Consider the following 22937-nt stretch of genomic DNA (forward strand, 5'->3'; position numbering starts at 1 on the left):
CTGGGGGGGGGGGGGGGGGGGGAAGAAATGAGGAGGGAGGAGACTCAGGGCCACTGCCCAGACTTTAATGTGCACTCAGTTCACCCGGAGTCTTGTTTAAAAAGCAGACTGTTGACAATAAATTTCATATATTAAAACAAAACAAAAAAAAAAAAGCAGACTGTGACTCAGGAGTCTGGGGCGGAGCCCGAGATTCTGCATGTCTAACAACCCAGGGGTGATGCTGATGCCGCTGGTCCACGGACCACCACACTCCTAGTGACAAGGGACAGGGGGAAATGGAGAAGAGACAGGAGAGGGAGGTGGCGAGAAATAGAATGGAAGGAAAAAGGAAAAGGGAGGACTGGGAAGGGGCGACCCTGAGGGGCAGAGAGGGCCAGGCCGGGTGGGGCCCGCCGCAGGGATTCGGACAGGGCCGCACCCGCACCCTGTTGTCTCCCATCCTCCTGCCCTGTCGGGAGCTGCTGGCGGGCCCTGCCCTGCCTCGAAAACCCTCCAAACCCAACAGCGGTCCCTGCGAGGCGCACCCACACGTACAGAGAGTACTTTGCTTCTGGAAATACCTCTACATGTGCATGGTCAGCCAATGAAGCTGCCACACAGTCAATCAGCCAGCATGCCAGTGAGGAAGGGAGCTTCAGGGGCCGGACCTAGCTGTTTCCTTTCTCCTTTCTCAGGGGGAGGGGCAGAGTCGATTCTGCGAGCCCAGGAGGGCGGTGGTTCGGGGTAACTGTGGGGGTGGGGTCTTTGCAGGGAGGGTGAGCCAGAAACCTGGAGCTGCAGTGTCTGGCGCGTTTTATTTTAAACACAATGTAGTCGTACATGAGGCACTGTCAGGAATGAGTGTGTGTGCGTGCGTGCGTGTGTGAGCTACTGCATGCATGTGGGCCAGCAGGGGGCATCGTTTCTGGAAGGAGGCCCTAAGACTCCCAGGCACCTCAGCAGCCATCCTGATGGTATATGGAGGGGTCAGAATAAGAGATGCCTCTCGCTGTGCTGGTTCCATCTTTAATCATTCATTTCAAATCTTGAAGTGTCTTAAAATAGCAGTGTCATGAGACTGCTGATTCCATGCCCTCTGGGGTGTATTAACTCTCTTCTTCCTTCTCAGCTCACTCAAGCCTTAGAAAAGGGTCAGAGTCCAGATCCACGGGACTACCCCACAGTGTCCCCTTGGCTCATAAACAGGCATTGGAGCTTGACTCATAGAATGAAAAACCATTTAGGGATCATTTTTTCCTGGGAAGAAAAAAGAAAGAAAAGGTTATTCTAATCTTTTTAAGTATGGTGAGCAAATGGCAGCATTGACGATACTGATGTATTAATTTAAGTTACTAATATGTCTTTAACTGTGAGTTTCTGAACACTGGGGACTGACTCCCTTGGATTCTGTTGCTCCTGGAAATACATGGTGTGTGCTCAGTAAATGCCACTGCACTTTTCCAGATTGCACCAGAAAGAGGAAGTAGTTTGGCCTAGCGGCGGTGTTGTGTGGCTGTGGCCCAGATTGTCCCGCTTGTGTCCCTGGGCTTCTCGGATCCAGCCAGGAGTGAGACAGCCACAGTGGCGCTGACTTCTGCTCCCACAGCCCAGCTGAGCCACCTGCAGGACAGGACGGAGCAGGCAGGATACCTCTGCGATCAGAGTGGGGAGATTTCTCCCAGGTCTCAGGGTACGCACCTCACGGTCCATGCCCCATCCAAAGTTGTGAGAGACAGTGGTTGTGACGGCACATTATCCCAGAGATACTCTGCAAGATTTTGTTTGTGGCAGAAGCAGCACTGAGAAGGGATTTTTAGGGTGGTCCCAGGGCCCTCTCTGCTACAACTGAACTGCAGTTATATATTTTTAAAATTTTAAACATTTTTTTAAAGTTTATTTATTTATTTAGAGAGAGAGAGAGCATAAGCAGGGAAGGGGCAGAGAGGGAGAGAGAGAGAGAATCCCAAGCAGGCTCCACACTCTCAGCACAGAGCCTGACACGAGGCTTGATCTCATGAACCATGAGACCGTGACCTGAGCCAAGATCAAGGGTCGGTGCTTAACCGAGGGAGCCACCTGAACTGCAGTTACATTAATAAATGTTTAGTTAGTGCTTGTGGGGCGGGAGGGGGGGCAGTCACACTAAGTATTCACACATATTATCTCATTTAAAACTGAAACCAACCCAGTGCAGTGGGCATTGTTATTTCCAATTTACAGATGAAACAGTGGAGGCACAATTTACCCAGGGTTGCCCTGATGGGGCAGGCTTGCATACAGGGGTCTGGCTCCTCTCACCTCCAGTGTGCAGGCGAAGACTTGGCTGGGTGCGTTTAGGAGTCCCCCACCTTGACGTGCATCACTGTGTTTTTGCTGAAACATAACGAAGAGTGGAGATGATGGAAGCTCGTCCCATTCAAAGCTCTGATTGAAGAGCTATTTCACTCAGCCCTCACAATACTCTAGGACATGGGCAGGACCAATTATTTCCATTTTTTTATGAAAGGGAAAACTGACAGTCCTCGTGACTTACTGACTTCTGTGAGGCCACACTGCACAGGCTGGGGCAGAGCTCTGCCAGAACCGGGTCCCGACTCCTTGCTCAGGGACCCTTCCTGGTGCGAAAGGAAACATCCAGTCCTCAGACTCTTCTGTTCACTGATGCTGTGGCACAGGAGGCCAGGACGTGGAGGGTCTCCTGATACCATGATCAGAACCTCGTTTGGAACCCTTCTCCCCTCACCAACTTTCCCTTTGAGAGTTCAGAGCTCTCTTGTTCTCTGCTCGCTCTTTGCTGCTCTGTTCCCCACACCTTTCGTGGGGGCTCACATGGGACAGACAGAAGAGCCCAGCCACAGCACCCCACCCTGTTCCTTGTGCATCATGCTTCAAACTGTAGTCAGGGGCCCTGCTTACGTTCTACAGCCAGCTTGGGGGATCAGGGGGTTAGGGTGACTCTTGGGATTAAGGGGACCTTTCTACGCCACTACATTTGGGGGGGTTTAAAGTCTGGAGCAGGAGAAAGTGAAGGTTGATGATGACCCAGTGTCAAAACAAAAAGCTCAGTTAAGGACCCTCTTCACAGAGAGGCAGGCACTGGAAAAAACATTTGTGGTAGAGTGTTTGAGAGGAGTCTGTAGGATCAGGCCATCTTCTGGAAAATTCCCTTGTTTTGTGTAACCCTAGGCTAGGGGAAGCAGTGGAAAATTTAAAGGCCCAATTACCTGTAATGGAATGCTATCTGTACAATTAAATGTAAAGGCTGATGTCCTACATCTAGACTAGCAAGTGAAATGTATTCCAATGGTTACAATTCCTTCGGGGCCACTGGTCAGTCCTCCTGAGCCAGAATCAGTGCTTCCATCCAGGCCATTTAATGCATAGCGAGGACTCACTACTGGCTGATGGAAGGTTGTCTGCTTTACCTGGGGTGTTCAGGCTTAAAAGCCTGCTGGGGGTGTCCTCTGCAGGGATTTACACAAATCCTTACAATCAGAAGACTCTCCCACCCTCTACCTTCCCACATCTGATCCTGTCACTTCCCTGGTTAAAAGTGTTCAATAGCAGCATGTTTACTCTTAGGACAAAGCCAAAATTCTGTGCATATTCTTCAAGATTCCACATGATCTTCTCTTATTTTCCCAGCTGTCTCACCCCACACTCCCTTTTGCTTTCTCTGTTCCACCCACTCTGGCCTTCTTCCAGGTTTTCATGTTCACTATGCTTTTTCTGCCACAGGACCTTTGCACATGCCTTCTCCTGTGCCTAGAGCACTCTTCCTTCCTCCCTTTGCCTAAACTACCACCCAACTCAAGCATTGCTTCTTCTGACAAGTCAAATCCTCCATCAAAGGCTTTCACAGTTCTGTGTACCTTCTTCTCTTATGCCTGATAAATTGCAGCTGTAAATAAATTTATTTGACCATCTGTGTTCTCTAGACTTTAAATTCCACGAGGATGGAAATCTTACGTGTTTTTGCTTACTGCTTTATCTCCAGCACCTAGCAGAGTGCATATTTGTTGAGTGAGAGCATGAATAAATCCCAAACTAAAATGCATCTCCAGGTCCACTTACGCCTGTGCTACCTAGGCCAGCCATAGAATCACAGAATTTCAGAGTTGAAGCCCACCCACACCCCAGTTTTCAATCCATCCATCAATACTGCTATTAGCATGGTGCTTTTTCTGTTAAAAAATGAAATCTCAGTGTTTATATATAGTCAGTAAATTATACTATTTTTCTTATCTCTCCCCCACATCCCATGTCTTCGGCTTGTCCGTTAAATTGGTAATCCCTAGCACTTATATTAAGTGACACGCCAGGTGTTGTTGTAGAAAATAAGCAAAAGAAAGGCCTGTGTCCTATTAGTATGAAAAGCACCTATTAGTGTGAAAATAAACAATGTTGCTCCGGAAAGAATATTCTGGGCCCTAGAATACCACCCACACTGGCTTTGCATTTTTACTTTCTGCTTCCCATTTCTCTGTCTGTATCATAATCAGTTATACAGGCCTTCCTTCTCTGTGATGGCTGCCCAGAACTCACTCCCTACAATAATTTCTGATCACTTGGTGTGCTATAGGTTTCCTCCATATTAAAAGTGCAGTATAAAACTCAGAAACTTGTAAAAATAGCCATTGTACTACAAATTAAAAAGCCCTGTATTAAATCCTGAACCAGAGGTGAGAGGTCGAGGCAGCAGAAGCAAGAAGCATGGGGATGGAATGGAAATGGAGTAAGGGTGTCCCAGCAACAGCTAACCCGCCCTTCTCTTCTTTGCAGTGGCAGGCCATCTCTCTGACAGTCATTGAGAAGGTGCAGATTGCAGCCGCCATCTTGGGTTCCCTCTTCCTCATTGCCAGTATCTCTTGGCTCATCTGGTCGACCTTCAGTCCCTCGGCAAAATGGCAGCGCCAAGACCTCCTCTTCCAGATCTGCTATGGGATGTACGGATTCATGGACGTGGTGTGCATAGGTGGGTCTGGGGCTTGTCTCTATGGGAAGTGGAGAGCCACGTGGTGGTGAGTTAGACCAGTGTCTCAGGATCCCTCCCTCTTAAAGGCCAAAGCACCAGGCTTGAGACTTGCAAGCTCAGGAGGAGCCAACATCTTAGACTTGAGGGGTAGATGGGATGGGGGAGGAAGTAGGCCAGAGAAGGAATGTCTAAATCTTTCCCGAGCAAATCTGTTCTTGCCTAGTTGAAGATAAGGATAAGGAGGCTTGCCTCTAAGAAGACTTGAGAGAGGTCAGTTGGTCAAACTATCTGCCTCAGACAGGATGTGCAAGCCCTCTTCTCTGTTGCGTACTCCATGGCTGCCAAGCCATAACAAGGGACGATTATACATTTAATTCCATCCTCTTCACAGCAAAATGCCCAGAAACAGCCATGATGATACCTGCCCCTTGCCCCCCTTCTCAGCTTTCCATGAGCCTATCACAATACCCAAGATTTCTCTAGTCTAGTGTTTTTCAAACTGTATGTAGTCCTGGTGTTCCACTCACAGCTTCAAGGAAACCAGTTTTGGGAGTGGGCAGTGGAATGCAACACAGAGAGGCTCTGAATCTTTACCCTTGCTTCACCCTTAGTTTTTACACTTTTATCCATTTACATATGTTTCTCTTCTAGGTAAGACTTTGTTTTAAAGTCTTCGATGTTTCAGAAAAAAGTTGGAAACCCACCACTCTAATTCCTGCCTGTTCCTTCACACCATCCCCAAATCTATGTTCCTTCCTCTTCTAGTATGTTAGGTTGGTTGGTGGAGGGCTGAGTCTTTCTGTTTTCCCCCCAAAATGCTTACGGTTTTCAACTATGGAGTCTTCATTCAAATGACTGAGGTCCTGGTTTTCTCTGAATGACATGAAGCATGGTTAAGACCTAGTCATACATCCTACTTGGAACTCTCAGATTGTCCCCTAGGCCATGATGCTGACAGCACTTAAGTTCCACAGTGGTCTTCTCTGCACTTTACTTTGTATATTATATCAATTATGCTACACTGCTCTGTTTGGCAAGAAAACATCTATTAGCTAGGATTTGGCTAGGAGGATGCTATGTGGATTTCTTTGGAGTTCTTTAAATTAGGAATCAGAGAGGCCTGGAGACTTGCATGCTGATTACAGCAGCCAGAGACTAGTGATGCTGGTGCTTGGATACTTGTCTAAGCTTTTTGCTGCCTCTCCCTGCTCACTAAACCAATACATCAACCCTAAGTTCCAGAGCCTTTTTTAAGGCGGCCTTTTATGGCACCTAGACAGTGAAAGAAACACACTGCCCAGTTTTGGAGGACCGTGGAAGAGAGAGGACTGTGAATAAGGAGGAATTTGACTTTGAGCATTTTAATTTAGTTCCCCCTCCACCGAAATCCCTTCCCACCCTGCTGAGGCGTGGGTTGTTGCTGCCAGAAGCCAGGGGTGTCTCCATATGGAGGTGTATGGCTCTGGCATGAGGGGGGCAGCAGTGGAGAGCCTGTAGGAGCTTCTCCAGCTGCCCTTCATTCTCCTTCAGGCAGGCTTTTGACTGGTCCCTGATGTGAGCTTCTGTGAGACATGCTTGCCCAACACGTGGTGTATTAGTCAGCTTTGGCTATGGTAACAAGCAACTCCAGAATTGCAGTGCCTCACAACAACAAGCATTGATTTCCCATTCATGGGTCTGCATGGTGCCTGTGGCTCAGCTGGGCTTGGCGCGGCTTAGCTTCTGACTGTGCATTGGGTTCCAGCCTGCTCTGTCTCTTCATGCTGGGCCCCAGGCTGGAGAGGTAGGGGCTGATGAGTGTGCTCTTCTAGGCAGGTGCAGAAGCATAAGAGGACTGGCACACTGTGTCTTCTGCCCACAACCCATGGTCCAATGCAAGTCATCAACGAACCCAAGATCAGAGGTGGGGGGTTGGGGGTGGGCCAGGGAAGCATACTGCTCCTCCCCTGGAGGGAGCATGGGAGTCAAAGAGGAGCATAGATACCACCTACCATTCAGGGGACCACAGATTTGAAGACCAAGAGACGTGAACATAGAAGAGAACATGTGATCAACCTGTACAACTCCTGCTTTGAAGTTGAGAGAAGTGGGGCCCAGAGAAGGGAAGTGATATGCTCAAGATTGCTCAGCTGTGATTTGAAGCAAGATCTCTTGATTAGTGGTCCAGTGCTCTTTCCATTATCCTCTTGCATCAGACACCAGGAGTCTTCAGTATCTCTTATGGGACATCTGCAGATGCCACCTCCGACTTTGAGTGCACCTGGACCCAGGTGTAGGAAGAGCCATCACAAACAGTCCTGCTCCTTGTGGCTCTGAGCCACCCAGCACCCAGCACCCCTTCCTGCTTGGGCCTTCCTGGCACTCTGGTTTCTCCTGTCATAGTGTCTCCCACTGAGTAGGCCTCCACAGAACCGTCATGTCCTCTGTCTCTTTCTTGGCTCCTCTCCATCTGCCTCCCCCCAGCCCACTTCTATCTCTGAAATTCTCTCTCTTATGTACATACATACATCAGTCACCCGATTTCTGGAAGCAGCACAACAAGCTAAATATTGAGAGTTTTAATATTGCTTTCATTCCTTCTAAGCTTTTATGAATATAATTTCCCAGAGTGCAAAGCCACACCATGATCTATCCATTCTTCTGACAAGCCAGTGACTGCTTGGAGACAGCCATCGGACAAGAGGGGGATGCATAGGAACTGTAATTGCTTTTGGTGCTGTCCAAAAGTGGTCAGATATATTTAGACTAGCTCACCTTTAAAGAGTTTAGACTGTTCTATCATTTTGTTGATTATAACAGGAGCTAATTCCATTTGAGTGCATTTTCCCAGGGCCAGTAACTTTTTTTCCATTTTTCAGATGGTGAAACTTATACTGAAGGATTTGTCTTAGGCTGACTCAGGCAGCAGAGGAGGACTCTCAGTTCAACATTTTTTTTCTAAGATAGGCTGTCCATAGAAGAAAATGCTAGGAGACAAAATCAGAAAGAGAGTAATATGTGACCTAAACAAGAGAGTGGAAGGTAATGGATAGTAGTTGAAATGCACAAATTCTTGTGGTGGTTGAAATGATGATGATTTTGATGATGGTGATGATAATCAGTGGTGATGATGGTGGTTTTAAGGGTGAAGTTCAGGTACTGGTCACTTCTCTTCTGTAGTGTTCTGGCCAGTTGAGGGAAAGCACCCAGTACTGCATAAGTGGTTGTAAAGTATCAGCCTTTTAGGGACTTTCTGAAAGAGGCAATCAGGTGGAGCCTGCAATGTCTCTAGGGGTATATTTATTTTTAGCCTCAACTAGGCATTTAGACTCACAGAACTACCAGACAGCACAGCTAGCACTAGACTCACTTAGAGGAATTTAGGACAGGAACCACAGCCTCCACAAGGCAGGTCCAGCTTACCCTCTCTGCAGGTGGGTCCTTGCTGCATTCCATATCCTAGTGTAGGGCTAGTCTCTCAGCCCCAACATAATAGCTTAGAAAGAAGGAGAGGAGACCCACAACGAGGGGTGCAGGGTCCACCTTGACATAGTTTCCCCACAAGAGTCATGCACAGTTACAAGTGTCACTGTACTCTGGGAAGCCTAAAGCTACAGACTCCCATCAGATATTCACAGTGAAGCACCCACCAGTCAGGGGTTACTTCCAACCCAAGGAATGTTGTAACACAGCTGACACTAACCTTATCAGACTTCCAGGGCAAACAAGACAGAATGCCAACCCGGGGTCTAGTTTGTTTTGAGAGAAGGAGGAAGTATGCCATCACCTCTGTCCTACCACCTCCTATCTCTATCCATGAATCTGGACTCCTGGCCACACAAGCCTGTTTCACTGAACCATTGAGAGGAAGAGGAGCTGGAAAAGGGAACAGAGACCTGGCTAGGTGAGCCAGAACGAGACATATGTGATCTTCTTACTGCACAAAAATGGACAGCATGGATAAGAGAGCTACAGGGTGGCACCTATATTACTATTAAGGTGGTCATCTGTTTCAAAACTTGGTCACTTATTTCCATGGGAAAGGGGAAGTTTCCCTTCCAAAAGTCCTAAGAAAGTGGAAGAAAATGATCTGAAAGAGTGGGCAGAGGAAGAGATGATTCCTTACTGGAAAGTAGGTAGAAGTGATAATGGGAAATGTGAGTGTTCTCAAGAAATGTTGGCTGAAAAAAGATGTCACATAAAAGTATCCATATCCATAGACCCAAGCTCCTTGGATGGATGGAGCAACCCAGTCCCTGATAAAAATCTATCATCAGAAGAAGGAAAATGAGTCTATCCATGTGTTAGCTCAAAAGGCTGAGTAAGAAAGGAATAAGACCATCTGTTAAGATGAGTCTTTGGACTTTTGCTAGTTTTCAGACACCAAGAAAAAATTTTCTATTCTGTAAGACTGTTAAATGGCCTCAGATAGTAAAGAATCTGAGTAAACATAAAATATATAGCTTTAATTAATACTTAAAAATAGATTTACTTTTGTTATCAGAGCAGGACTCTGAGGTAAAACTCCTAAGGGTGGGAAGGACACAAAGAGACACCCCACTGGTCACCAACACCAGCTCAGCAGATATTCTCTGCCATGAAGCTAAGAAGATGCAGAGTCTGGGACGTGGTCATCTTGTTGCCACGAAGCCACATCAGCCCCATCCATGCCTATGTCCACCTGGTTGGCCTCCAGGGAAAAGTCTTTGGTTTTCACCAAAGGATTTTGCCTGAAATGGGTGCCAGGAAGGTCTGCATTCTCTGTTGGATGCAGCATGGACCCAGGGTTGTGGACAATAGCTCTAGACTTAGTTATATGAAAAGGTTGTACATTCTTGGATACAAACCACCCCTACAGATTAAACGTCTCTTGGCTTAGAGTCCTAACTTCCCAGACCAATCCATGCCACTGTGAAAAACCAAAACTAAGTTGCTGTGGACAGAACAAAGCACCAAATCCCTAAAAGGCAGAGAAGAACTGAGAAAGGGCACAATAACCCTAAAAGATAAGCAGGGTAAGTATTATGATCCATATTTAACAAGTGAGAAAAGCTTTATAGTAATTGTGCTCCAGGACACATAGCTAAACAAATAGCAGAGCTGAGAATTGGACCAAGAACCTTGGGCTCCAATTCCAGGGTGACTTCTACTGCCTATTTTTTATCTCTGATTGCTCTGTGGAATTGCAAATGCAGAGCTCAGATGGGGAGGCAGCTTGAGGGGAAATTGGTCCAGTAATACCTTCACCCATAGGGTAACAGCTGAGCAATAAGAAATTTAGTGAGCCCTAGCTGCTCCTGTCCTGTATTCAGAGTCTTGGGAGTTAGCCATTGTTACACTTCCCTTTTTATCAGTGCTATTCTGATACCAACTGAGAGAGTGGCTTAAGAAGTTGAGATGAAATTTGGGTGGTTTATCTCTCCTCTGGTGAAGGGAATTTGGGCAGGGGAAGCTAAATCCCCTGGTCAACATGAACTTAGGGAATCCATTCATTGATGAAAAAATATTTATTGAAAGGGCACTCCCAATAAGAGAGTCACTTGCTCTCAAGGATCTTACATTTCACTGGGGTAGTAGACAAGTTAATCATTTATGTCAATAATAAGATCTGGGACACAGAGATAAGTGAACACAGAAGATGACTAAGTTAGAAGGGGCTCAGAAGGGTCATATCTGTTCATTCAGTAGCATCTCCTGGCTGTCTGGTTTTGTTCCTGAAACTAGGGAAATTTAATAAAATAATGAATGAGACAAGAATCTTTGCCCTCAAGGAGCTCATACTCTACAAATAAATCATAGCACAGTGGGAGCCGGGATAAGATGTAGAGAAAGGGGGAACAAAACAGAGAGCAATTACCTCTCTCTTGGAGGAGTCCAGGAAAGCTTTATGAAGGAAGGAACCCTATCCTTCAGCTAGTTTTGAAGGATAGGTCGAAGTGTGTCCAGAAGAGTGGGAAAGAACATTCTAGGCAGAGGGACTAGCATGTGTAGAAGCACAGAGACTTGAGAGAACCAGGTACACTTGGGAAACTTGGAGCATGCTTGTATGGATGGCTCAGTGTCAAGAGCCAGAGTAGGAAGGTGGGTGATGGGCCATAAGGATATGGAGGTTGGTGGAGCCAAATCCCACAGTGTCAGGAATCATGTGCTAAGGAGTTCAGACTTTACCCTGTTGGTGATAGAGCGGCATTGATAAGAAATCTTTCTTTTCAATCTTTTATATAGGAAAGAAGTATGGTCAGATGTATGTGTGTTTTAAAGAGATAACTTTGGCAACTATGGGGAGGATGGCCAAGAGCTGGACAGACTAGAGAGGCAGGGAGGGGCCAGTTGGAAAATGCTTGTCATAGTCTGAACAAAAAGAAAAGAAATGTGAAAAAGTGCAGTGGGGAAGAAGTGTATGGGATGACTTTGGGAAGCACTAAGGATGTGGATGAGATAGGGCTGTATGAACTTTGAAGCAAGCAGAAACCCCAGGGCTCTGGTTTGCGTGGAGACTGGATGCCATAGCTGAGCATGAGAGTGGCGCTGGCAATTGGGTGAAGCCAAGGTGAACAAAAGGTGTATCTTTGGCAAAAGCACCAAACAAAAGGACCACTGTGAGCCTAAAACCTAGGCGGTAAGAGGTAGTTCCTAAGTGAAGAGTTTGCAGTAGAAGAGAAGCAAGACACATGGAGTGCGTTTTGGGCTGCAAAGAGAAGGCTATGCCAGGAAAGAGTCTCCTTGCAGGGATAGAAAGAAGGAAAGGGCCTTTTATGGCCTCTTGTTCATAGAGGAAGGATTTGAGAGCGCTGGACCAGTTCTGATGAGGATTGGTGACTAAAGAGAAGGGCAGAGGTAAGGAAAGATTTCTATAGGTAGTTGGATAATAAAACTTGAGCATGGGTTTGGGGGTCAACAAGAAGGTGGGTAAAGCTGTGGGTTTTGACAAGATAACTTAGGAGGAGCTTTCAAAGAGTGGGTGGCTAAGGATGGAGACCTGGGGAGTATTAAACACTTAAAAGATGGATGAAGACAGAGAATGAGGAAAACAGGAGGGAATGAGTCGTAAAACCCAGAGTGGCAAGTTTCTGGAAGGAGGGGTGGGAGCATGCTGCATAATGGTCAGGCAACATATTGCTCAGTTTCTTACTAACCTTGGGACCTCAAGCGATTTGCATAACCACTCTCTGCTTTCCTTTTCTCATCTGAGAAATGGGATAGTAATACCACCCTCCAAGGGTTGTTGAGAGTGTTGAAAAGATGGCATACATAAAGGAGCAGGAGTTCATAAAAATCAGTGACCTGGCTGGGTAGCACTTGGTCAGGTAGATTCCCCTAGGAATAAAGGTTTATTCCTCACTCTGTAAAGGTTTGCTGGTACTGTTAAAACCAGAAGCCCGTACAGCCTAGAGAGCCAGACCTCATGTCCTCATACAATTGAGAGTCTGCTGTTATTTGGAGCAGTGCCTCTTCTGGAAGGTTTTTGGTTTCCTCACCCGTGTCCTCTCAATGAGAAGATCTGATTACATTGAATGTCTTCATGACACCTGCCTCCTCTTCCGTCATCTCTAATGACGCTGTCTGCCCCAGCAGAGAAGCTTGACAGAATCTCGCAGCAAACAAATGGGCCAGTCACTGCTCCAGTAGGTCAAGTTATTAGGATTTAACAAGAGCAAATTAATTAAGGTCTTTGGCACCAAAAACATTTTTTTTTCACTCTACAGACTCAAGAGATTGACCACCCAAAAGTCAAATCTGCAAAAATGCGGACCTCACGCTTATCATGTTTGTTTGTTTGTTTGTTTTTTACTTGTGAGTAGGATGTGGTCAAGGAAAGGAAGGAAAACAACATTTCTGAGATTGTTCCAAACCTTTAAAACAGTGGACTATGGTAATTAACAAAATTATAGGAAATCTTTTGTTAAAGCTTCCTCTGTGTGCTGTTCCTTGAGGTCTTTTCCTATAATTTAGAGATAACTGGTGCCTGCCCTCCGAGATAAAGGAACTCAAATTCTGATTTATAGGAAGTGGGCAAAGGTGGGGAGCAGCAGGAGAAGATAAACATTATTTTTCAAACTTAATTTTAATTCACATTAACTAAAAACACATACATGGCACAAAGATTCCTTCCTGTCTTCCTTCCCTCAGGCTAGAAATGACCCCATCTGTCAAACCTTTTAATTCCCTGATTAGGAAACTGAAAATATGGAGAAGGCAGCCTGGTGCCCTAGAGAGACTGGGAAATAGGAAATTTAGGTCTGAAGACTAGATTAGCCACTAACAACCTTGATGACCTTGGGTAAGTTACTTCATGTGTTTTTTTTTTTTTTATAGCTCGGTTAACTCATTTATAAAATGAGAGGGTTGAGCCGGATAACTTGCAAGTCCTTCTAGATCTGACATTCTAGGATTCTGAAGTCCCTTCCATTGTGAGAAGATGTCATAATTCTCAGAGGTTGACAACTGTGGCTTTTGTGGGGGGGATTCCCAATAATGTTTGGCCAGACCAAACAACTGATAAGTGCCAGCCACATAAATGGGCAAGATGATGTTTCAATCCGTGTTCCATTAAATGCATGTGGCTTCTCCAACTTTCCAGATTAACTGTTAGCTCCTAGTCTACCCACTCTCTGCCTCCTCCCACCCAGGGCATCCTATGCAAGGCTACCTCTCTCCACCGCTGAGCTGTTAGATGCTCCGAAAATGAAGATGACAAATTTAGAAGCAGACACGCTAAGTGAGCACTGTCCCCCTCAAAGGAGACCCCTGGGGAGGCAATTCATTTATTGCAGTGTGCTGACAGTGCTCAAAATATTTTAGGAACACCTCTTGGGAACTGTCTTAAATGCCTGCAGCCATGTCTGCAGGCAATGGCGTGTCTGTCCATTGACAGTGGGTCTATGGCTAGAAAAAGCCCCAATCTGGTAAATCAGGTAGCTGCTTGATCCAATTATAGATTTTAGGGGTGACATGAAATATGCCACTGAGCCAAAACCTGCTTTTCTCTTATGGCCCCCACCCTGGCGCTGAAGGTATCTTAGTTAGTGTAACCCCAGCAAATTACACATATAATAAGTGTATATAATTTCAGTGATTTAATGCAGTAGGAAGCTCCTGATCAGTGGGAGATTCTCCTTCACACAGATTCAGGGACATAGGCTTCTTCCATTTTGTGGCCACAGTCCCCTAGGCTCTTGAGTCTTTTATCTCCAGCTAATAGAAAATAAAAGTGAGCACGGATAAGGCACACACACACACACACACACACACACACACACACTTTCCCCCTCATACCCATTCTTTAACCTTGGCCTGATTCATGTTCACATGAAATGCTGGTCACCTGGCTCCCCGTGGATGCAAAGTGCTAAAAATGTAATTCCTTCTCAGTGGCGGCTCTCTACTGAGAAAGAGAAGAGTGGGTTTTTGGTGGACAGTTAGTCATGTCTGTCACAGGCTATGTCATTGAGAAATTTCCAGAAATGCTCTGAACTAGGATAGCCTAAGAGAGAGTGTCCCAGTTTGCCAGGGTAATCTTTTAAAATGCCAGGATTTTAGGGGCACCTGGCTGGCTCAGTAGGTAGAGCCTGTGACTCTTGATCTCAGGGTCATGAGTATGAGTTCAAGCCCCACATTCGGTGTGACTCTACTAAAAAAAGTTGTAAAACAAAAATTAAAATCCCAGGATTCTATTTTATTTTATTTTATTATTTTATTTTATTTTATTTTTTAATTTTTTTAAACATGTTTTAATGTTTAATTAGTATTTTTGAGAGAGAGAGAGAGAGAGAGAGAGAGAGAGAGAGAATACAGAGCAGGCTCCACGCTGTGAGCAGCAAGCCCAATGTGAGGTTTGAACTCATGAACCGTGAGATCATGACCTGAGCCAAAGTCAGACGCTCAACGGACTGAGCCACCCAAGCGCCCCTAAAATCCCAGGATTTTAAAAGACAACACTTTTTAGAATTTGGGAATATTTGCTTAAATAAACTATTTTTGTAACTTTAACATAACTCCTTTGAGATGAAGCCGTGTGAAACTTACTTCGTAATAATGCTTATAAAATAAGAACCAAAATTTATTCTTCATTATGTACCAAACACTAAAAAGTACTTTACGTGCATTATCTTATTTATTCCCTATAACCTTATGATGTAGTTACTATTAAAATGCCCATTTTCCTGATAAGAAAAATTGAGACTAAGAGGTAAATCACCCAAGGCCATATAAGTAGAACCTGGTTTCATCTGATTTCAAAGCCCATATCCTTAACTACTCTATTATAACAATGTAACACGTATACATCAAAACACAAAGTACAAAAGACAGCTTATTAGAAATTCAAGTAGAAATTGTATACTCATACCTACAGATTATTATAAAAAAAGATCTCCATAACTGCTGTCTCTGGGGGAGCACATGACCTGCAGCATGGAGGCAGCAGCAGCCCAGGCACACCGCACTGTTCTGTTTCAGATGAACCTGAGTGTACGTTCCCCCAACATGGACAAGCTGTGTGTCCGTGGGCAGGATGCTAAGCCTCTCCAAGCTCAGTTTCCTCTTCTGTCAAGTGCAGATAATACCACCTACGTTATGGGCTTTCTGTGAGAGGTACACTAGATTTGCAAAGCCTATTTATTTATTTATTTATTTATTTGTATATTTTGCAAAGCCCTGCTGGAGTGACAGAACATAGCAAGCATTCCATAAGTACTTGCTATTGTCACCATTGCCATCATCAGCATCGTCACTGTGACCTTCATCACCATCACCTAGAGTGACTGAGCAATGCAATTCTGGCAGTTTCAGTCCAGATAGTGAGAGCCCTGAGCTTTGTAGAGAAGTCTCATAGGCAAAAGCTACAGTATCTTGGGAATCAGCTTCACACACACAGTTGCAGGCATGGACCCCTCACATATACCAATGCAGGGATATTTGGGGCTCCGAGGATATTTCTCTTCCCTGCCCAGTCCTACTGAGTTAAGCACATTCCTTTCAAGGAGCATCAGTGCTCTTCATGATTTTCTAGCTGAGGTCTTCTCACAGGTCTCTGCAATGCCCTGGATGGGCAGAGGGACCGGCAAGGTTCTGGCCCTGATGGGTTTAGACACATTCTGTACGGTGTGACCAAGTTCAACCAGTCCAGCAAGGACCCTGCTAGGAAGGGAATTGTAATAGAAGTCACTGCCAAGGGGACAGCCTCTCCCTGGACACTGACAAGGCATCAACGGGATGGAAACGGAAGGGGAAGGTGATTTTGCTTCACCCTCATCGAAGGCTTTCAGTATCATCTGTCCTTTGGGTCTTTATTGCTGAAAGAGTAGGCCAAACCAGGACCCAAAGCATTTGAGTCAAGGGGAGCCTGCCCAAATGAGGCCCTGGATCCACATCTCATCATCCATAGGGAGACTCCCAGAAGAACATTCTGGTTACACTTCTGAGAAGCACAAAGCTGTCACCATGAATACTGGGGAGGTGGAGGCGCTGCCAATGTCACCTCACAACGCCACTTCCTAACCACTCCACTCCCCTGCAAAAAAAAACAAAAACAAAAACAAAAACAACCCTAGCTGGTTAGACTGATCTTTCCCACACTTGCCCGACAGGTTCTTTAGTGCAGATTCTGACAGGGCTGGGCTCTCGAGGGGTAATGTCCGGAAGAGGAGTTTGGCAGTGGTGGCCTTCCATGTAAGTCCTGGCCCGCAGCTGTGTGACAGTGGACAGCCCTGCAGGCGGGGAGCATTCCCCCACTGGCACTGCTGAAGGCTCCTGGCAGGGGGAGAGGAGGCAGGAGTGGAGGCTTGTCACCACATCTGCAGAATCAGCTGGCCTCCAGAGCTCCTTTTGGCTCCAGCATCTTGTTCATCTGTAAACAATGACTCAGACTGAGGATTGGGAAGGACAATTAGGAGACGAAGAACAGGTGCTTGTGCGTGGGAACAGGGTTGGCGAAGGAGGAAAAGATATGAGTGAGCTTTTCCTCTTTTGTCATCTCCATCCCCACCCCACCCCCCAATACTCAATATCATGTGGCCAGGCACAGTCCCAGGCATCAGCACATACGACTCATTACCTCATCTAATCTCATAACAACCCTATAAGAAAGGTGGTATCAGTCCCAATTTACTGACAGAAATACTGAGGCTCAGAAGAGGAAGTGACTTACCTAAATCCACAAGGCTAGAAAGTGGTAGATACTCTGCATGTCCGATGCATGTTCACTGGCAAGTTGCCTCTAAAACATGGGACCCAAAGTTCTTTGGGTCCAGAAGAAGCAGCATCCATTTCTTTAGTTGCCTCACATCTTCATGTCTACTGCATCGGGAACCAGAGATTTTTTAAAAATTACCCACAGCTCTTTATTTGATCAAAATCTCGAGCCTTCCATGAGGCAGTAGGCCACGACAAGGATCATGTTCTAGGCAGTGTTACTCAAGTGTGCTCTACACACAGGCAGGATCAGTGTCACTCAAGAGCATCTTAGAAATGCAAATTCGTAGGCCTCAACCAAGACCTACTGATTCAGACTCTTGGTCCAGAGCCTAGAAATCTGGGTTCTAACAAGGTCCCTGGCTGATTTTGATGCATGCTAAAGTTTGAGAAGCACTGTTGTAGAATTGTCTGCAACTTTTTTGCCACTTAGATCAGGATAGTAACAGGAAATAGGGGGTGGGAAGAAGGGATTTTGGCATTGCTGAGGGGCCAGAGGCTTCTCTGCAGGCTTCTCAGTTAACCTTGGCCTGTTACCTCCGTATATAATAAGAACAAGTTTTTTTGTCCTATCACAGGTGTTCAAAGAAGCACATAGTAGGTACTCAGGAAATATCACCTAAATAGAATTAAATTGTATCTCACTGCTTGGGACACAGCAAGAGCCAGTGGCCAAAATTCAGCAGGCCATGATTGGGAGGCCAATCCCAACCAAGGATTCAGGACTCCCTGACAAAGCTGTGTCATCAGCGACTTAGGGGCAGAGGGAGCCAAGCAGACAGGACCACCCACTCACAATGGCCACCTTCCTTCGCTCCTCATGGGCTAACCAAAGGGCCGCTTCAGCTGGAGGCTCAGGGGAGAGATAATGATGACAAGCAAAGGGTTCTGACACTTAAGGATCCTCCAGCTCTATGAGGAAGAGTTGCCCCCAAAGGTGGAGAGACATTAGGGAGATGAAGGTGGCAATTCTTCTGGGACTGGATGTCCCAACAATACAGCCCAGGGTGGGGCACCATGTGGGTAGTTACAAGGTAACTATTAAATTAAATAGAAAACAACCCCAGAGGGGCGCCTAAGTGGCTCAATTGGTTAAGCATCTGACTCTTGATTTCGGCTCAGGTCATGATCTCACAGTTTGTGAGATCAAGCCCCATGTCAGGCCCTGCACTGACAACACGGAGCCTGCTTGGGATTCTCACTCTCCCTCTCTCTCTCTGCCCCTCCTAAGCTCTCTCTTTCTCTAAATAAATAAACTTAAAAAAAAAAAAGAAAAAGAAACAACTTGAGAGAAGCACCCAGTGAATCAAAACTTACTGAGTTTCTGGTATTGCCATGCATTATAATGTTCCATCCTCTTCTATTTCTCTGCCTTCCTTCACCAATAACTTCTTTCCCTCCTATTCTAATTTCATCCTCTCTCTCCATCCACTGCCGTTTCCAACTCATCTTCCTTCTCTCCCAACTCTTCAACTTGCCTATTTTCACCTGTCCCAATTAGATGAGCCCCACCCATCTTCCTCCATTTTTTTTTTTTTTTTTTATTCCACAAGCCAAGGAATCAATAAGTAATTTGTAGAGCGGGAAGCAGAGGAAGAACTAAGGGGAGTGGATGCAAATAAGGTAGTTTGTGCTTTTCCCACTTTTGCCAAACAAGCATTATCTACAAAAACAGGTGCACTTTCTCCCCTTCAGCCTCCTATCCATTAAAGTGGTTTAATTACTTCCTGATCACTAGACAGTTAGATAATTAGAAGGCAGCATTCAGACCCAAAATTTAAGCCACCCTCTTCAATCAGGGTAAAATTGTGTGATCAAGAAGCTAATTAAGAATCAAGTGTATGGCTCTTATTGGAAAGAGTTAGTTTGGGGCTTCAAAAGATTCTGCTTCTCTCTCCCTGAGGCCCCTATCTCCTCCATCATCACCAAGGCTTCATTAAACTCCTGTTACTGTGTTGACTGCCCAGGCCTCAACCATTCCTGGACTCAGTCCTCGAGGGGCTTACCGCACAGGGAAAAGAGCTTGTGGAACTAATCAACATATGAATGAAGCAGTGCCACAGGACTCATATTCACAAGGTTGAAGGAAGTGATGAGGGTCAGTACACTGGGAGAGAGTGACGAGACAAGGGGCAGAGAGGAGGTCTCCTTGTCTAGAATCAGGCCACAAATAGGGATCCATAGATGGTCTTCAGAAGATATATGAATCCTAAATTCTTATGTCTGGTTTGTGTTCCAGGGAGGTGGTCCTTAGCCTTCATCAGATCCTCAAAGGGGCATGTGACCCAAAAGATTAGGAACAACTGGGTCACAGGGAGATGGTCTCTCCAACAAACTTTTGAAAACATGTGGCCAGAGTGCAATCTCAGGAACTATTGTCATACTAGAAGAAGGAGCGGTGGTGGGTGGCTATCTTGTCTCCTAGAATCACAGTGTGTTCAAGGTTGGAGGAGCACTGAGAGGTTTCCATCTGGTCTCTTTGCTTGACATTGAGGATGCTGGAGTGACTCATCACTGTTTGCTCCTGTGAGTCAGCTCTTCCCTCCAGAGGCCAGGCCAGCAGCCATCCCTACACTGACAGTTGCTGCAGGGTGAATCCCGAGTCATCTCACTTCCGTCACAGGGCCCACCTTCCTGCACCACTCTCACAATATGGACAATCATCACTTTCCTATTCTGCCCATCCCTTAGCTGGCTTCATCTTCCCAGCCCTTCCTCTGGATGTCATGGCCTGTCACCAGCAACTTCTCTGAGTGTTCCTTTCATGGAAACAGCTTCTTCTGAGGACACTGTTTCTTGCTTTCTCAAGTGGTAGCTGCTTTTTTTCCCATATGCTGTATTATACGGCGAGTGGAGGTGAGGTCCGCATCCTTCTTGTTCTCCATCACCCCTTCCAAACCACCTCTCTTCCTTTATCCTTCAGAAGCCCCAGCCCCTTTGAAGTGCATATCATCATATTTGATTGTCCCTTTCCTCTTGTTGATGCTGTTGGCTGTTGGCTGCCTACTCACTCCTCCCATTCCTGGGTGCAGCTGGTTCATGCACTCCCTCCCACTATTCTTGTCTTCAGCATCTCTATGATCAGTGCCTCTCAGTGGAGGTGGTACCATCTCCTAGGGGGGCATTTCAGAAATGTTTGAGGTTTTTGTTTGTTTTCTAATGTAGTTGTGCCCTAGAATTTATGCTGAAACTTATATTGTCTGGTCTAAATGACGTCTCCTTTGTTCTTTTTTACATTATTTGTCAGTGCATTATATTAATTTATTTTTAAAAAAGAAACCATAGTAGCTTATATTACCTTATGAATTTCACTTCAGGATAGGAAAGGGAATAATAAACTATACCTATTATAAAAAGGGGACATTTGTCCTAATAGCACTGAGGATGGCTGATACAGATAACCTGTCCAACTCTTTGGTTATCTCTTTACTCCACAAGCCTTTTCCTCTAGCCCACCTCAGCCTCTGCTCAAGTGGACATTCCCTAGACCTCATCATCACCAAGAACAATACCACTTCCAAAATCTGGATTTAAACATCCCACTCTGCCCATCACTCCACACCCCTATCCTTGTAGCTCACTGACTCTAGCAATTCTATAACTTCAAAGAGAACTCTTGGCATTGACCCTATTACTTTCCATTTTTCCTTTTTTCATTATTCTTTATCACTTTTGTGTATCCCTTTCCTCCTCTCCAGCTCAGACTCCATGGGTCAGTTTAATAATCCCTCCCTTGCCAACATCCGTAAATCTTATGTCTTCTCTTACTTGTCTTTCTTTCACAGAAAAAGTCTACACTAATGAAACCCAACTTTCTTACTCCATAGGTGCACCTAGCCAGGAGTTGAAGTTATGGAGAAAAACTATACAACTCACCTCAAATTTGTGGCCACAAACCTCAAATGGTTGCTGAGCACTGTCAGACAATTCTACCATATCTCCTTTGTAAATTCAGTCTCCCACTTTTCTAAGATAATCATTTCCCCCTTTTTCTTCTCCCCAATAATCTTCAACACTTCCTCCTGTATCCCTTCCATCTTAACTGATGAATCATAGAAGAAAAAGACACTTGGATGAGAACTACTTGATTTTCTATCAACCTCCTTCCACCTGTGCCCACCAAGGCAGTGGTCACCCCTCATTCCACATGAGCTGTTTTCTTAACAGAATTTAAGAGTTAGCACACTCTTTTTATTTAAATGTGTCCTTCTCTAGATTTCTGGGTCTTTACACTTGCTGGTCTTGCTTCTATGCCATTTATTGCTCATTCAGGACCTCCTTTGCTGGCTCTACCTCCGCCAAAATTCTATATATCAAAAGGCCCAGGAATCTGTCATTGTCCCTCTTTTCTAATCTGTCTGCCTTCCTGGGCCATTCCTGAGACTTCAGATTCTACCTCTACACTGATGACTTCTACCTCCAGGCCAGACCTCTCTCTAACCTTCAGACTCATATGTTCAACTGTATACCTGGCCCTTCCAGTGACATTTCTAGCAGACATCTTAAATTTACCATAATCAAAATATAACTATTAATCACTGTGGTAGGCTGAATAATGACCCCCCAAAGATCCAGGTCCTAATCCTTGGAGCCTGTTAATGTTACCTTTTATGGCAAAAGGGACTTGCAGACATGACTAATTTAAGACTCTTGAAATGAGGAGGGTATTCTGGGTCATCTGGGTGGACTTGTAATCACAAGGTTCTTATAAGAGAGATGCAGAAAGAGACAATGACAGAAGGGTAGGAGATGTGACATTGGAACAAAGAGGTGGAGTGATGTAGGAAAGAGACAGGGAATGCAGGTGTCTTCTAGAAGCTTAAAGGCAAGAAGATGGATTCTCCTCTCAAAGCCACCAGAAAGAACCAGCCCTCTGATACGTTCACTATAGACTTCTGTCTCCAGAACTATAAGAGAACACTTGTGTGTTTTAAGCCACTGAGTGTGTGGTCATTTGTTACAACAACAGTAGGAAACTAATATAGTCATGGCCACACCACATAAATCCTCCCCCCACCCCCCCCGTCCTCATGCTATCCACATCTCAGTAAATGGCACACCACTAGTGTATTGTTGGCCAAAAGCTCCTGGGCTGTCCAGATTTTTCACTTGACTCACAACTTATCTGTCAGCAAGCCTGTGAGCTCTGCCTCTACATACGTCCTGACCACACAATTTTTCATGCAACCTACTGCTATAACCCTGGTAGAGACCACCATCCGTTCCTGCTTGAATCACTACATCACTTTCTGCTTGGTCGCCTGCTCCTACTGTTCTCCCTCGTCAGTTTATTGTTTCACAGGAGCCAGAATGAACTTTCTGCAGGGTAAACTAGATCACATCACCCCTCACCCCTCCCTTAAAACCCTTCAATGGCTTCCCATTATACTCAGGACAAAACAGAAATCCCTTGCCATGGCTTATAAGGCCTCATCATATTGTGCCCCTCTGTGCCCCCTTATCTCCTTGTACTTCCCGCTCATCACTGCACCCTGGCCACGTTGACCTTCTTTCTGATGCACGTGCATTCCATTCCCACCTCCTGGCCTTCGCACTAGCACTCCTACCACCAACATGCTCTCTCTCCAGATCTTTGCATGGTCCCCTCCTTCTCATCATTTATGTCTCAATGTAAACACCACCTCCTTATTCACCATCCTTTCGATAAAGCAGGACCCTCAGTATCTGCAGCCAGTGGCTATTTAACCCTATTTCATCTTCCTCATAGCATTTGCCATCACCTGAAATAGTCTTATCAGTTTGGTTGTGTGCCTGCTATTGTCTCTCTGCTAGAATATAAGCTCTTGGA

The 22937-nt window shown here is 45.6% G+C and overlaps 1 protein-coding gene and 1 long non-coding RNA gene across 2 annotated transcripts in view; one reads left to right on the top strand and one right to left on the bottom strand.

Moving 5' to 3' along the window:
- Positions 1–22937, top strand: part of MARCHF4 (membrane associated ring-CH-type finger 4) — a 107477-nt gene that overhangs the window by 83494 nt on the left and 1046 nt on the right. The window contains exon 3 of the mRNA XM_047873656.1: positions 4765–4957. Within this exon, the coding sequence (XP_047729612.1) occupies positions 4765–4957 (193 nt within the window). The remainder of the gene's footprint in view (positions 1–4764; positions 4958–22937) is intronic.
- LOC125173982 (uncharacterized) overlaps positions 833–22937 on the bottom strand; it is a 55343-nt gene continuing 33238 nt past the window's right edge. Inside the window, exons 2-3 of the long non-coding RNA XR_007155211.1 lie at positions 2281–2355; positions 833–1239 (exon numbers count right to left, since the gene is read on the bottom strand). This is a non-coding gene — a long non-coding RNA (uncharacterized LOC125173982). The remainder of the gene's footprint in view (positions 1240–2280; positions 2356–22937) is intronic.

This window comes from Prionailurus viverrinus, chromosome C1, assembly GCF_022837055.1.
Source record: "Prionailurus viverrinus isolate Anna chromosome C1, UM_Priviv_1.0, whole genome shotgun sequence".
Taxonomy (NCBI): domain Eukaryota; kingdom Metazoa; phylum Chordata; class Mammalia; order Carnivora; family Felidae; genus Prionailurus; species Prionailurus viverrinus.